The sequence below is a fragment of the Culex pipiens genome, chromosome 3 (assembly GCF_016801865.2).
Source record: "Culex pipiens pallens isolate TS chromosome 3, TS_CPP_V2, whole genome shotgun sequence".
NCBI classification, from domain to species: Eukaryota; Metazoa; Arthropoda; class Insecta; order Diptera; family Culicidae; genus Culex; species Culex pipiens.
Genome location: NC_068939.1, coordinates 93,708,815 through 93,725,264, shown reverse-complemented (window position 1 = coordinate 93,725,264; position 16,450 = coordinate 93,708,815). Strand labels below are relative to the sequence as shown.

At 38.4% G+C, this 16,450-nt stretch overlaps 1 protein-coding gene across 1 annotated transcript; it reads right to left on the bottom strand.

Annotated features, from left to right (window-relative positions):
• Positions 1-13,396: 13,396 nt before the first annotated feature.
• On the bottom strand, positions 13,397-14,698 carry LOC120413430 (uncharacterized). The gene is made up of 3 exons (XM_039574241.2): positions 14,438-14,698; positions 14,085-14,370; positions 13,397-14,017 (listed from the first exon to the last, which is right to left on the bottom strand). Exons 2-3 carry the CDS (start codon positions 14,238-14,240, stop codon positions 13,823-13,825), a joined length of 351 nt encoding a protein of 116 aa, XP_039430175.1. The 5' UTR covers positions 14,241-14,370; positions 14,438-14,698; the 3' UTR covers positions 13,397-13,822.
• Positions 14,699-16,450: the final 1,752 nt, after the last annotated feature.

The window sequence follows — 16,450 nt, the reverse complement described above, 5'->3', positions numbered from 1 at the left end:
ACAAGGCATGTCCAAATTACCCCATAGGGGTGTTCATATTACCCCCACACAAAAATGTGGGGGTAATTTGGACACCTTTTAATTTTTGCGATAAAAATGGGGTTTTCATCAAAAATTATCGAAATGAATGACATTTTTCCATCAAATATGGTCTCTATTATCCTCTGGTGTCATCCACATTCTTTTAAAATATCCATACAGCCCGTAACAGAGCAATTTCCTTAGGGTGTCCAAATTACCCCACACTCCCCTACTGAATTACAGTCGAATCTCTGGTTGTCGATCTCCGCTTTATCATTGTATTTCAATTCATCAATGGTTACTTCAGTCTACTCAAACTACTGGCATACTTTGATGCAGTATTTGCTTTTTAAAAATAATTACTGTGCACAGTTTGCACACGAAATTTATATCAACTCTCAAATTGACTGCCCTTTGCACTCCCCCGCGTAATTATGACAAGATAAATTTTCTAGTCGAATACATTTCGGTACTTCTGTGAACTCTTTCCTGGAATTCAAAATAAATATGATTTTTTTTTTCGATAGAATGAATCAAATTTTGCCGGGTCGGCACAATTCTGCTCCACAAGAACCCATCATCGAATTCGTTGGAGAGCTTTTGCGGAAAACTCATAGCCCAAAGCCAAAAAGTGTACAACACCAAAGATTGAACCCCACAACCCGGGCAGGCAATCCCATAACAAACCGCGTAAAACAGGCAGCTTCTGTTCTGGGCGATATTTCACGTTGTGCATTCATATTCAAGAGCAGTTTTATTTTATTGCTTATGCGAGAGCGGAATCCAGCAAACCTCCCCGTCCCAGCTTTGGACCTCAAAGCTTTCGGGTTTGAATTGTAACAACGTTTTCCGTTTCCGTCTTCTTTTCTCACGTACTTAGGTCGTGCTTTCCGGGGGGCTTTTCCACCAAACATACACACACACTCAACGTCTGGAGCAGATGTTTCGGGACTCAGCTGCCGGGAAAAGGCCCATAAAGCAAGATTTTTTTGTACAGTTGTTGTTGTTTGTTACTAGGCTACTTCTTAAAAGGTAGATGCGATTTTTCATGGGATTGTACGTTTTTCATGGTTTTTTTTTTTCATTTTGCCTTCACGTTTTTGTTATTGTATCGAGTTTGGTGGAGGAATATGGATAATTTGGGCGCATTCTGTGTGCTAATTGAGTTGTATTCATTGAGGGCCTGTCTGTAGTTACTCGACCCTCTCTACACTACATTTGTTAACGAGTTTAAAAATATATCGCATTTCGTAACATATTCTCGTGAGCAACTTCAAAGACCAAAAGTGTGACAAACAACGGCGTATGAATCCACATCAAAACTTCACCAACGCCCCCACAATCGTCATCACCTCGAAGACACTCCCTTCCTTTATTCCGGTGGCCACAGTCTCAATTGAGTGTCGAAAGACCCCCCCCATGGTCTGCTCTGAAGTGTGACGACAAACCAGGCCACGGGTGTCACGGAAAAGCGCTCGAGAAATTGACGAAATCGAATTTGGATTTCCGAGTACGGGTTTCCTCGAATCTTCGTCTGATCGTCGTCGTCCTCGTTGTCGAAAAAAAGAGGATATTTCAGAGCTCAGTTCCAAGCCCCATATGGTGTCCTCTCCCTCCCTTCCCCGTTGTCATCATCATTTAACACTGAATTGGATGAGGTGAGGATGTGTTCCAAATCGGGATGGTAGCTGTATGTAGATGTGTCGTAGACACAGCGAGAGGAGAAAGCACTCCAAAAGTGGGTTATGCAAGCACCCAGCTGGTTCCAATATACTGGTCGAATTGAATAAGCAATGGTCTGCGGACTAGATTGGGAGCTCGATTTTGATTTCCAGGGTGACTACGTAGTAATGCTTGCAAGATGCAAAAGACCTTTTTCCCTAAAGTCGACTATTTGAATTATTTAATTGCATGCAAATAGGTAATAAATAACAGATAACAAATAGATAAATAAATAGTTTAATAATTAACAAAACTCCTAAATCTGACAGACACCAACCTGGACGCTCAATAAACATGAAATATCAAATGTTCAAAATGTAAACACAGAACAACAAATACTGCACATTTAAACATTTACTAACAATATATTACAATCTTCCTTTAATCAAGCTGGTTTGGTGTGGTTCGAGTATGATTTTATTGAAACCGATTTTCAAAAGGTTACATGGTCTACAATAGGAAACTGCTGCGCTGTGATGACAGGAATGGCGGCGTCAAGTTCTAAATACACAGACTATCCTGCGGTGATCTACACAGAAAAAATTTGTGAATTTTTTCGACACGGAAAAGAGGAATCACATGTAAACACAGTTCAAATCATGTTTTTACGTATAATTTGTTGCAAATTTACATCAAATTGCATTTAAATTTAAATGTATAACGACGTGCAAAAGTGTTACATTATAAACGATGTAACATTCGGAAATATTTTTTTGTGTGTACAATGATCGTAGCTTTGGTGTGTTGCAGTTGCTAGGTGTTGCTAACACAGCAAAAAATCCGATGATAAAATCGCATGCAAAAGCATGCACATCACCTTTGTGAGAAAAGGCATGTAATATTGTATGAGAAAACGTGTACACAAAAAGCATTTCTTCGATTTCGAAAACTTTTGTTTTCGAATGCGGAACTTTTGTTTTCGAAAGCGAAACTTTTTCCGTCACCCTTTTTGGGGAGCGTAACATCTGTCAAAACGCAGCCTAAAACAAAACGTCAACCAAAACATGACAGTTTGTTTGTGCCGTTTGTGCTAAGTTTTTTTTTCTGTTTTCGGTCGAAGAAAATCGTTGCCGGTGTCCCGACAACAGGTTCCGTTTGGAGGGTGTTGGCCAAATGGAGTGTTGCTGCCCAAGTGTCCAGCTGTAAACACCGCCAACAAAGGTGTTCCGGTAAGGCGTTCCGGTAAAGTGCTCTCCGAAGTGGCGAAATCACCTGACCGGGAAAATCAAAGGTCGATCCGCACCGCCAGCGTCGATTCTGGCAAAAGTGATCGAAAGTGCAGTTGCCAACGGCCACCCTCGGAGACGGAGAGCGATAATGATTGCATCGCCGGAATCTCCTCATCCTCCTGCTCCACGGCCGCCGAGAAAGAAAATGTTGTCCAGCGGGAGGAAATCATCAACGAGCCGTTGCCGTGCTTCCGTTGTCCTCATGTCTTCTAACAGAGGAGGGTAGGTTCTGGTGATGCAATCACTGCGCTGTCCGCCTTGTCGAGGGTGTCCTTCGGCAACGGTTCCGTCTTTCATTCCAGAACTGAACCTGTACTGGTCCTTTCGATCATTTCTTTCAGAACCGACGCTGGCGATGCGGATCAACCTTTGAAACTTCTCCCGGACAGGTGATTTCGACAGTTCCGGAAGCACTTTTAAGCCAGGTACCGAAACGACTTTGTTGGTGGTGTTTGCAGCTGGACACTTGGGCAGCCTCCTCCTCCTCCTCCTCCTCCTCCTCCTCCTCCTCCTCATCCTCCTCCTCTTCTTCTTTCCTCAAAGTGTGCAGCGGGAGGAATTCATCAAGGAGCTGAAGAGCCACTTTCTCTGCGCGACGAGGTGCAGGTACGTCCCTCGAAAGCTTGATAAAATTATAATGAAAAAAATCTCCCAACATTCGTAATAGACTGATCTTATCGACCTTCATTCCGCAACAGGCAGCGACGCCAACTTCTTCATTCCGGACCACGGCAAAGAGGAAAGCGACCCGGTCAACATCATCCACGTGCCAGTCTGGGTTGTTCCATGACGAGACGCATCTACCGAACTCGAGCTCCGTCGGCATCCTGGAGGCGATCTCGGTCAAGCCCTTCGGTCGTGCGGAAGGCGCTGAAAATCCACTCACACACACACACACACACACTTTGTTACACCTTACCACCACAAAACTCTATTCTAACTTTCTTCTAATTCTTCAGTTCCTAATTTCTAAAAATCTAAATTGTCTATGATTCTTGAATCATAAAATTGTGAACTTAGAAAATTCTAAAATTCCAAATTTCTAAAATTCTTTAACACTAACATTTTCATAACTTAAAAATCTAAAATGCTAAAATTCTAGAATTCTAAAGTTTTTAGATTCTAAAATTTTTAATATAAAATTTTAAAATTATAAAATTTCTGAAGTTTAAAAGTTCTAAAAAAATAATTCTAAGCTGATTTTACACCCTGAAATATGTAGCCCATCAGTATGGGAAACCTTCTTGACCAAAATGTCAAGCTCATATATGCGTTTATCTTTTACGCTTTACATCGGTCTGATGGCCGAGTGGGCTAAGGCGCCAGTCTTTACTGATGGTGCTGGGTTTGAATCCCGTCGGTCGCAACTTTTTTTTTGTTTGCAAAAAATGTACATGCAGTGTGTAATATTCAGTGTTTACTTTGACGAAGGTGATGTGCATGCTTTTGTATGCGAATTTACCATCGGATTTTTTGCTGTGCAGCTAGATCGTTATTGATTCTGACACTCACCGGATTGATGCTATTTTTGGGGTGTACGAAATCTTTTTTCTGTCTTGCGTACATGTTTTTTGTGTACACGTTTTCTCATGCAATATAACATGCTTTTTCTCACAAAGGTGCATGCTTTTAAATGCGATTTTACATGACATGTTTTTACTGTGAATAGTTTGTTTGTTTTTCTCAAAGCTAAATTATCAAAATGGACTCCGATTACGTGGACGTATTAAGATATCTGACCTGTGATGCGGCCGTTATCAGTATCCAAAATACCTGGCGGAACCTATCGAAAAGGCGGTGGTAGGTTAGAGCAGCAACCGAGTCACGAAACGAGCAGGGTCCAGTTGCTTCATGATCGAGACCCGAAGTATTTCACGAAGACCATCCGGATTAACTCGGAAACGTTTGATTTGTTTTTGTGATGGGATTGTGTTTGCAAAATTCGTCGTTTGGTAATTTATTTCTGACAAACTAGCTCGGTATACCAGCTCCCGTCAGGGCCGTATCTAAGGGGGGTGTTATGGGTGTTCAACACCCCCCATGGAAAAAAATGTCTTACACCCCTAACGCCCCGAAGGGCCGGCATTTTTTATGACTATCAAAATTTGACACCCAGAGAAAAACTTCACTCTCACTGATACGCCATCAAGTGAAAACTCAGTAAATACGCCCGCCACAGTAAATACGCCCTCATAAAAACATTTGACGCTAAGAAAAAACTCCACTTTCACAAAACACGCCCTTTTAAAAATATTTAAAATAACTATGTTAGTTGACGCCAAGAGAAAAACTAAACTCTTACTCAATACGCCCTCATGAAAATATTTGCAAAAAAACTTTGATTGTTGACGCCTTGAAAAAAAAACTTCAATAACTACGCCCTCAAGAAATTATTAAAAAAAACATTGATCGTTGACGCCTTGCAAAAAAACGTCCACTAAATACGCCAACAAGAAAATATCAAAAAAGCTTTGATCGCTGACGCCTTGAAAAAAACTAAAGTTTCACTTAATACGCCTTCATAAAAATAATTTCAAAAAAACTTTGATCGTTGACGCCTTAAAAAAAACTTTAACTAAAAACGCCCTCAAGAAGTTATTAAAAAAAACTTTGATCGTTGACGCCTTGCAAAAAAACTTCCATTAAATACGCCCTCAAGAAAATATTTAAAAAAAACTTTGATCGTTGACGGCCTGAAAAAAAATCAACTGTCACTAAATACGCCATCAAGAAAATATAAATAAAAAAACTTTGATCGCTGACGCCTTGAAAAAAACTAAACTCTCGCTTAATACGCCTTCATAAATTAAAAAAAAAAACTTTGATCGTTGACGCCTTGAAAAAAAAAAAAACTTTCACTAATACGCCCTCAAGAAATCATTAAAAAAAACTTTGATCGTTGACGGCTTGAAAAAAAACTTCCACTGAATACGCCCTCAAGAAAATATTTAAAAAAAACTTTGATCGTTGACGACTGGAAAAAAAATTCAACTGTCACTAAATACGCCCTCAAGAAAATAAAAAAAAACTTTGATCTCTGACGCCTTGAAAAAAAAAAACTAAACTCTCGCTTAATACACCTTCATAAAAATTATTTAAAAAAATTTGATCGTTGGCGCCTTAAAAAAAAAACTTTCATTAATACGCCCTCAAGAAATTATTAAAAAAAACATTGATCGTTGACGCCTTGCAAAAAAACGTCCACTAAATACGCCAACAAGAAAATATCAAAAAAGCTTTGATCGCTGACGCCTTGAAAAAAACTAAAGTCTCACTTAATACGCCTTCATAAAAATAATTTCAAAAAAACTTTGATCGTTGACGCCTTAGAAAAAACTTTAACTAAATACGCCCTCAAGAAGTTATTAAAATAAAAACTTTGATCGTTGACGCCTTGCAAAAAAACTTCCATTAAATACGCCCTCAAGAAAATATTTAAAAAAAACTTTGATCGTTGACGGCCTGAAAAAAAATCAACTGTCACTAAATACGCCCTCAAGAAAATATAAAAAAAACTTTGATCGCTGACGCCTTGAAAAAAACTAAACTCTCGCTTAATACGCCTTCATAAATTTAAAAAAAAAACTTTGATCGTTGACGCCTTGAAAAAAAAAAGGTTTCACTAGAATGGCCCTGAATAAATTATTAAAAAAAAACTTTGATCGTTGACGCCTTGAAAATGTTTTTTTCATTAAATACGCCCTCAATAAATTATTTGAAACAAATTTTTGATCGTTGACGGCTTGAAAAAAAATCAACTGTCACTAAATACGCCCTCAATAAATTATTTAAAAAAAAACTTTGATCGTTGACGCCTTGAAAAAAACTAAACTCTCGCTTAATACGCCTGCATAAAAATTATTTAAAAAAAAACTTTGATCGTTGGCGCCTTGAAAAAAAAAACTTTCACTAATACGCCCTCAAGAAATTATAAAAAAAAAACTTTGATCGTTGACGCCTTGCAAAAAAACTTCCACTGAATACGCCCTCAAGAAAATATTTAAAAAAAAACTTTGATCGTTGACGGCTGGAAAAAAAATCAACTGTCACTAAATACGCCCTCAAGAAAATATAAAAAAAAACCTTTGATCGCTGACGGCTTGACAAAAAATCAACTGTCACTAAATGCGCCATCAAGAAAATATAAATAAAAAAACTTTGATCGCTGACGCCTTGAAAAAAAACTAAACTCTCGCTTAATACGCCTTCATAAATTAAAAAAAAAACTTTGATCGTTGACGCCTTGAAAAAAAAAGTTTCACTAAATTGGCCCTGAATAAATTATTTTAAAAAATCTTTGATCGTTGACGCCTTGAAAATGTTTTTTTTCATTAAATACGCCCTCAATAAATTATTTAAAACAAATTTTTGATCGTTGACGGCTTGAAAAAAATCAACTGTCACTAAATACGCCCTCAATAAATTATTTAAAAAAAAACTTTGATCGTTGACGCCTTGAAAAAAACTAAACTCTCGCTTAATACGCCTGCATAAAAATTATTTAAAAAAAACTTTGATCGTTGGCGCCTTGAAAAAAAAACTTTCACTAATACGCCATCAAGAAATTATTAAAAAAAAAACTTTGATCGTTGACGGCTTGAAAAAAAACTTCCACTGAATACGCCCTCAAGAAAATATTTAAAAAAAAACTTTGATCGTTGACGACTGGAAAAAAAATTCAACTGTCACTAAATACGCCCTCAAGAAATTATTAAAAAAAAAACTTTGATCGTTGACGCCTTGCAAAAAAACTTCCACTGAATACGCCCTCAAGAAAATATTTAAAAAAAACTTTGATCGTTGACGGCTGGAAAAAAATCAACTGTTACTAAATACGCCCTCAAGAAAATATAAAAAAAAACTTTGATCGCTGACGCCTTGAAAAAAAAACTTAACTCTCGCTTAATACGCCTTCATAAAAATTATTAAAAAAAACTTTGATCGTTGACGCCTTGAAAAAATTAAAGTTTAGCTTAATACGCCCTCATAAAAATCTTGAAAAATCGAAATCGCACTAAAACGGCCAGCTATTTTTATTATAAAGCCTTTGACTAACTGGATAGGCCCTCCTGGATTTTGTTAGTAAAATACTTAGATCGTTATCGGCCAGATCCAAATCCAACTTTGACTATGTACGCCAAAGTGTTTTTTTATATAGAGTCATTTCTCCCCAACTGGAAACAAAAAAGTACAAATTCGAAATCTTCATTTTCTGATCCTGCTGAAATTTGGCGAAACTGTTTATCATATCGAAACATGCAAAAATCTTCTATTTTTTGACATTGCCCCAAAGTTTTGCGATTTTCGCCAGTTAAAAAAAACTTTGTCAAATATTTTGGAAAAAAAATGGTAGAGCAATATTCGACTGCAATTTTTAAAAGAAACTTGACGCTGATTCAATTCAGCGTCATGATTTTGATTAAAATCAAACATGGCAGCATTTTGAGCAATTAGAATAAATGATGCAGGGATGATCAACTTGCCCTAACAAGTAAAGTTTGATTCGAATAAAAAATTTGATGAATTCAGCGTTTCTTAAAAAAGCAGTCGATTTTTGCTTTTTTGTATCCAAGACATGGCCATTTGAAAACTAATTAATTTAATATAAAAAAATAGATGAAATCGTAAAACTTTGGGGCGGTGCCAAAAAGTAGGGATTTTGCATGTTTCGATAGGATAAACAGCTCCGCTAAATTTCAGGCATGTTCAGAAAAAGTCAATTTCGAGTGGTGTTCCGCTTCGTGAAATGGCCTCGTAAGCAATTGTATGCACTCAAACAAATGAGTTCGCGTAATCGTGAACAGAGTTCATGCCAACGGGAACCAGGAATAAAACTGTTCACTTTCATGGTGCAATGCACTATAAAAGTTGAACAGTTTTCTAACTGTTCTAAAACAGTTAGATCTCTAAATCTAAACTATCAAGGATTCAATAACGTTATTTCAATATTTTCTATCACATATATCACATCAATAATATATGCAAGAATAACAATATATTCATGAACTTATTGATGTTTAGATATTTTTTTAGCATTACTGCTACAATATATAAAGCAAATTTCACGTTTTTGTTTGGTACGCATTTGTTGACTGTATACGCCCTTCCTATAACACACTTACACCCCTAACGCCTTATAGGGGAAAACACCCCCCATTGAAGAATCCTGGATACGGGCCTGGCTCCCGTGCCACTACCAAATTCAAACACCATCGTTCCACTCTACATCGTTGGAGATGCTGCCTTTCCTTTTAAATAGAACCTCATGAGACCGTATCAACTTCCTCCTGTTAAAGATCACTTCAACTCCCGACTATCCAGACCACGCAGGACCACTGAAAATGCTTTTGGAATCTTGGTTGCATGGTGGCGGATTCTCAAGAATTCACTGACTATGGAGCCGGAAGCTGCAGAATACGTCGTGTTAGCGTATGCATAAATGCCTCTCGGCTTAGTGCTACACTGAAATAAAAAAAAAAGTATAAAATTCCAATGTTTTAGGAATTTTGGCTCCTTTCCTTATTTAGTAACTCTTTTATAATCAATATAAAAATAAACTTACTTTCCGAGTTTCACATGTCCTATCAGAAACGCCAATTCCTTGTGATGTATCCTGCTCCTGATCTGGCTGCGAATTGCTGAGAACGATATTCCTTGACGAACTGGTCACGGAAACTCATCCAATGCTTTTAGACTTGTTTCACTGAAATGAAAAGATCGTCAATTACCTTTCTTCAAGTGTGCTTTTCGTTTGGTAGCTGCTCAGTGTTTGGTGTGAATCTATCAAACATCTCTAAGTGTTAGTGTAAGGGTTCTGTTAAATTCCTGTTTGTTTATTTTGCGCCACAACAGTCCTCCATCCAAATCGTCCAAATTAGTATTAATTTTGTACGTTGTTTACAAGCAACTTGCACATGTTATGCAACGATTGAATTATCTCGCTGTTCCCGGTGAAAACGGTGACCAATCTCGGATGCTCGTCGTCGGAGTTTTGAACACGCTGTATCTTTTTTTCAGGAGCAAGCTAGCTCCATGATCTCTTCGAAGAAGTTGTAGAGCACCTTTAACAGCATCCGAATATGAGTTCGGTTTTAATACAGCGTGAAACGTGAATTTAATAAAAATCAAAATCCAAAAAATGGGGTTTCCCATACAAATTCCCATAGAAAATAGAATCGCTTTGCGCGAAGTGAGGACTAAACCAATCGTTCCCAAACTTGGGAGAGTTGTGTAGGACACCAAAAGGAACTTAAAAAGTGCTGTGCTGGAAAATCGATTTTAATATTACACCCTAATGCTGCAGTGCGCGCGTGTGTATGATTGCTGACGAAGATCGATACAGCGTGGATAGACTTCTTTTATTGTGTTAGTTTTAAGATCTATGTACTAGTTTACCGGAATTATATTCACCACACTCGGCTCATCCAAGAGCAAATTTGATTAGGAAAGTTAGTTGAAATTGGTCTCTGAACCGTACCGGTCAAATAAACCACTATAAAAGACCCGTGTTACACATAAAAAAAATATTTCCGAATGTTACATCAATAATGATGTAACACTTTTGCACGTCATTCAATATTTAAATTTAAATACAATTTGATGTAAATTTGCAACAAATTATACGTTAAAATATGTTTTCTAGATTAAATTTTAAAAACAACTTATTCGTCATGGGTTTCCTATGCGGATAGGACCTTTTGGAAATTTAATCTAGATTTTACGTGTGATTCAACCGCTTACGTCGAATCTCAAGTTTACTTCAACTGAGTTTACATGTGATTCATTTTCGAGCTGCATGAATTATATGCGTTCAATTATAACAATGCGTTCGACTGATCACAATTTGCACAAACTGCGAATAATTCTTCGCCGATTGCTGCATCTCTACTCCGGACGTATCAACTGCAGCATTCGGTTCGATGTCGAGCAACAGGACAACTGATTCGAAGAACCTCCTGGTAAGGACGGCCCTGGCATTCAATTTTTAATTATCTCCCTCTAGTTCTTGAATTCTGATTTAATTTTTCATAGTTAATCATTGTTGTTTATAAGATGATCAGCGGTTTAATCGTTTTTTATCAACAGGAATGCCTTCGTTGATAGCTTCGTTACGGCTTCGATGTGCACGGCCCAGGTTTCGAAGTAGACGAATTTCGCAATATATCCCTCCATCGTTGCCGAAGCTGGTCCTAGTCGTTGCACCGTTGTAATGGGACCGCCCTAATCTACTCCACAGTTGAAGAACGGAAGCATCGGTTGTGTTTTCTGTGTCAGAAGTTGTCCCATGATTTTTTGAGTAGTTGAGGGTTTGGCTCGGTAGCATGGGACGCAACTTTGTGGCGCTTGTTGTCTGCCATTTGGCACCCAGAACTTCTGCCTTACGGTTGCTAGCACCGCCTGTGGCCCGTTGCCCGATCGCTCTCCAGGAATGGACACAACGGAAGTAGCTTACTCTTGCTGGGTGAGGGCGACCCAGTTTCAAGTGCTGCGATTTCTACACCGTATGCTTATTGTTGTGTGTACTGGATCAGCATCCTGAAGGCTTCGCCCAACTCGATCGGCCGACGCGGCACTGTGTCATGGTGGGCCAGGTGGCCAGTTTCTAACGAACCGGTGAATCCATGCCGTGACCCGCACCATTCGGACGTATGATGAGATCTTGTGAAGGATCGACTAAATGGAAATGTCCCTGATACGTTCATTTCTCTCCGGATCAGTCTCAGGCCTGGCCAGAGGTTGTACGCGTTCACGGTTTCGACAGCGATCGCTCTTTCCGCCAGAGCAGTAAAATGGTGGAACATTTCCTTAATTTGACGATCTCACGCATCTGTATATGAACCTGTTCGAATCGTGACAGTGGGCAGTGGGAATCAGGTGGGCGAAATTGCTATACTCGTGTAACGCTTTTTGTCATAAAATATACAAATGTTCGATATGAATCCGATCTGACAGAATTTGCGCTAAATTCGACCTTAGCGTGTATGTAAACAATGTCCGGATCCATCTTCCGACCTATTGTTGGAATTAGTAATCGAGAGACCATTCAAACGAGTCTAAAATTTCGAAGATCTAGATCCCTGTTTCAAGTTTTGATGTACTTTTCAAAAAATAAAATTTATTTTTGGTCAGTGATTACAAAGATATTACAAAATCAAATTTTGATTGGAATCAATAATTCAAAGTTAAAAACCGAGCAGTCACTCTGGAATGATTCCAAATCCGAAGGACACCCACCAACCTCCCCTCCGTATTCTTTCCACCTCCCTTTTTTGGGATGGACTACATACATAGTCAGTCAGTTTACCGGCAAATGCAAATAGAGGAATTTAATCAAAAAGTTTGCCGCCCGGATTTGAGTGATTTGTGGGCACGGGAGGTTGTCGATGGATGTGATTCCTGACGGACCAGATTTGGTGGGGGAAAAAACAGGTTTGGGGAGGGCTTAGAACCGGACCTGGACCGGACAATTGTATTAACGGGAAATTACACCCTCGCCGTTGATGAAATGTTACCCGCCCAAAAGTGGCAGAATTTAATTTGCTACAAACGCCATCATCGCCGCGCCGCGTCACCGTTATCGGCTCAAACGCGATAAACGTTTCGCCGCCACTCTTTGTCCGGCCGATAATTGAATTTGTGCTGAAAGAATGGATTGATCAACTTGCAGTAGCATGTGTGTGTATTTGTGTGTGGTGCGTGCAAATATAAACACACACATACAAGTACACATTTACATTGCCTTTCAGTTTTAATTTATTTGGGCTGATTAAGCCGTTTTCGATAATGAAAAAGTGCAATTTAATCGAAAAATTCAGGTGCACTCCAGGCGCAGTGCAATTGAAGCTTCCTCAAAAGTGTTGTTTAATTCTAAGTTTGGATATGGATAAATATAAATAAGGGGACATATGCGTATTCTAATCGAACACCTATCTTCGTCATTTGAAAATTTTGTTACTCAATTAAAGCTAAAAAAAACTTGTTAGGCCATAAACATACCAGCTTCAGCACCACCTTGAGTAAACACACTTATCTATGCCATTTACTGACCAAAAAGATCAAATTGAATGCACTTTTGATTATAATTTATATTTTGCGAGACCATTTCTCATCATTTTGTTTGCACACACTTCCACACGCAAGATGAGAGCTTTACCGCTCAACTAAAGTTATCATCAATATCTTTTTACTTGCGCTAACGTTTTCATAGCGCTTAAGATATGAAGTTGCTTCCAACTGACGGCAACATGTTCTTTTGCACATTAGTTAGTTACTCACATCAAAAATAATCCCTAAACATGAAAGCGCTATCAAAAAAACAGACGCACCGAGTCACTTGACGTTTATACCTATTCAAATCGAAGGCTGACGAAACTCGAGCGAGAAGCGAAGACAAATAAAGAACAAAGGCTGGCCACCACCCTGACTGAAAAGTCCGTCGGACGTCCGTCGTTTGTCGTCCGTGCAATCGTACGACGTCGCACGACAATGTCGCATGACTTTCGCACGAATGTCATACGTTTTTGCACCAAAATGTCGTATTTGTCGTACGATCGATCATCGAAATTGTTCGACATTGTCGTACGACATTCGACCGACGTCGCACGGTTTTGTTATTTAGGATGTCGTACCTTTGTCGTGTGCTGTCATTTCGGATTTTTAGGTTATGTTATAATAAAATGAACATTTTTTTTCAAATTTTAAGGCTTTATTCAAAGATAAATGTCGCTTTATCACCTACAATACACACAAAACAACAAAAAAACATTGAGTTTCTAATATTATCTGGCAACGTAAAAATGCGTTTTCAAGTCTGATTTCCTTTCTTTCTGTTTGTCCGGCGGTGATGAATGTCAGCTGATCTCTGGGGAAAGGGGACTGCACCGCATGCTTTCGGGATGTTCGATGACGCCAGGCCATCCTCTGGGGAGCTGCACCTCGTGCATTCGATGGTGGAGTTGAGCGCCAGGCCTGCCGGTTCTACGGTGGTCGTTCCGACCTTCAGCGCGCGTCAGTTTGGCGTAATTTAACACCGAATAATCATGTACCTAAGTCAATAGAGAAATGAAAAGGAATTGAAATAAACATGTTCTTTTTTCAAATATTCAAACTTACGCTGATTGGTCCAGCAGGTTCTGCACCGGCGTATTTGAAAGCCATGACCTCCGAGGAACAGCACCACTTGCGTTCGATGGCGGTGATGAGCGCCAGGCTTGCCGAGTCTACGGTGGTCATTCCAGCAGGTTCTGCACCGGCGTATTTGAACGCCATGACCTCCGAAGAACAGCACCTCGTGCATTCGATGGTGGAGTTGAGCGCCAGGCCTGCCGGTTCTACGGTGGTCGTTCCGACCTTCAGCGCGCGTCAGTTTGGCGTAATTTAACACCGAATAATCATGTACCTAAGTCAATAGAGAAATGAAAAGGAATTGAAATAAACATGTTCTTTTTTCAAGTATTCAAACTTACGCTGATTGGTCCAGCAGGTTCTGCACCGGCGTGAACGCCAGGTTTGTCTCCTGACCTCTGGGGAGCTGCACCACGTGCGTTCGATGGCGGTGATGAGCGCCAGGCTTGCCGAGTCTACGGTGGTCATTCCAGCAGGTTCTGCACCGGCGTATTTGAACGCCATGACCTCCGAAGAACAGCACCTCGTGCATTCGATGGTGGAGTTGAGCGCTAGCCAGGCCTGCCTGTTTGCTGAACGCTCGTTTGGAGGCGGAATTGAAACGCCGCGAGGTCGAGCTTATAAACTTGACGTTCCTACGTGGAAAAAGAGAGAAAAAACCACTACATTGAATTATCTATGTAATTAAGTAACCTAACTTACGCATGACTGATTTCTTAGAATCATTGTCTGTAACAACTCGTGGCTTTTAAAATAAAGTCAATTTTTAAAATTATTAACAATCAATCCTACACTTGTTCGTCATCACTTGCACTTGACATTTGACCATCGTTTTCTGCCTCGTACCTGGTACCAGCGTTGGCAGATGCTTCTTTTTCCTTTTTTCGCTTAAGGTTAAGAGCAGAGCAGTTCTCTAGGATTTCGGTCATTCGATTTTTTTTGTATTTTTTAATCCGACTGAAACTTTTTTGGTGCCTTCGGTATGCCCAAAGAAGCCATTTTGCATCATTAGTTTGTCCATATAATTTTCCATACAAATTTGGCAGCTGTCCATACAAAAATGATGTATGAAAATTCAAAAATCTGTATCTTTTGAAGGAATTTTTTGATCGATTTGGTGTCTTCGGCAAAGTTGTAGGTATGGATACGGACTACACTAGAAAAAAATAATACACGGTAAAAAAAATTTGGTGATTTTTTTATTTAACTTTTTGTCACTAAAACTTGATTTACAAAAAAACACTATTTTTAATTTTTTTTATTTTTTGATATGTTTTAGAGGACATAAAATGCCAACTTTTCAGAAATTTCCAGGTTGTGCAAAAAATCATTGACCGAGTTATGAATTTTTTAATCAATACTGATTTTTTCAAAAAATCGAAATTTTGGTCGTAAAAATTTTTAACTTCATTTTTCGATGTAAAATTAAATTTTCAATCAAAAAGTACTTTAGTGAAATTTTGATAAAGTGCACCGTTTTCAAGTTATAGCCATATTTAAGTGACTTTTTTGAAAATAGTCGCAGTTTTTCATTTTTTAAAATTAGTGCACATGTTTGCCCAGTTTTGAAAAAAATATTTTTGAAAAGCTGAGAAAATTCTCTATATTTTGCTTATTCGGACTTTGTTGATACGACCTTTAGTTGCTGAGATATTGCAATGCAAAGGTTTAAAAACAGGAAAATTGATGATTTCTAAGTCTCACCCAAACAACCCACCATTTTCTATCGTCAATATCTTAGCAACTAATGGTCCGATTTTCAATGTTAATATATGAAACATTTGTGAAATTTTCCGATCTTTTCGAAAAAAATATTTTCAAAATTTTCAAATCAAGACTAACATTTCAAAAAGGCCAAACATTCAATATTACGCCCTTTTAAAATGTTAGTCTTGATTTGAAAATTTTGAAAATATTTTTTTCGAAAAGATCGGAAAATTTCACAATTGTTTCATATATTAACATTGAAAATCGGACCATTAGTTGCTGAGATATTGACGATAGAAAATGGTGGGTTGTTTGGGTGAAACTTAGAAAACATCAATTTTCCTGTTTTTAAACCTTTGCATTGCAATATCTCAGCAACTAAAGGTCGTATCAACAAAGTCCGAATAAGCAAAATATAGAGAATTTTCTCAGCTTTTCAAAAATATTTTTTTCAAAACTGGGCAAACATGTGCACTAATTTTAAAAAATAAAAAACTGCGACTATTTTCAAAAAAGTCACTTAAATATGGCTATAACTTGAAAACGGTGCACTTTATCAAAATTTCACTAAAGTACTTTTTGATTGCAAATTTGATTTTACATCGAAAAATGAAGTTGAAAAATTTTACGACCAAAATTTCGATTTT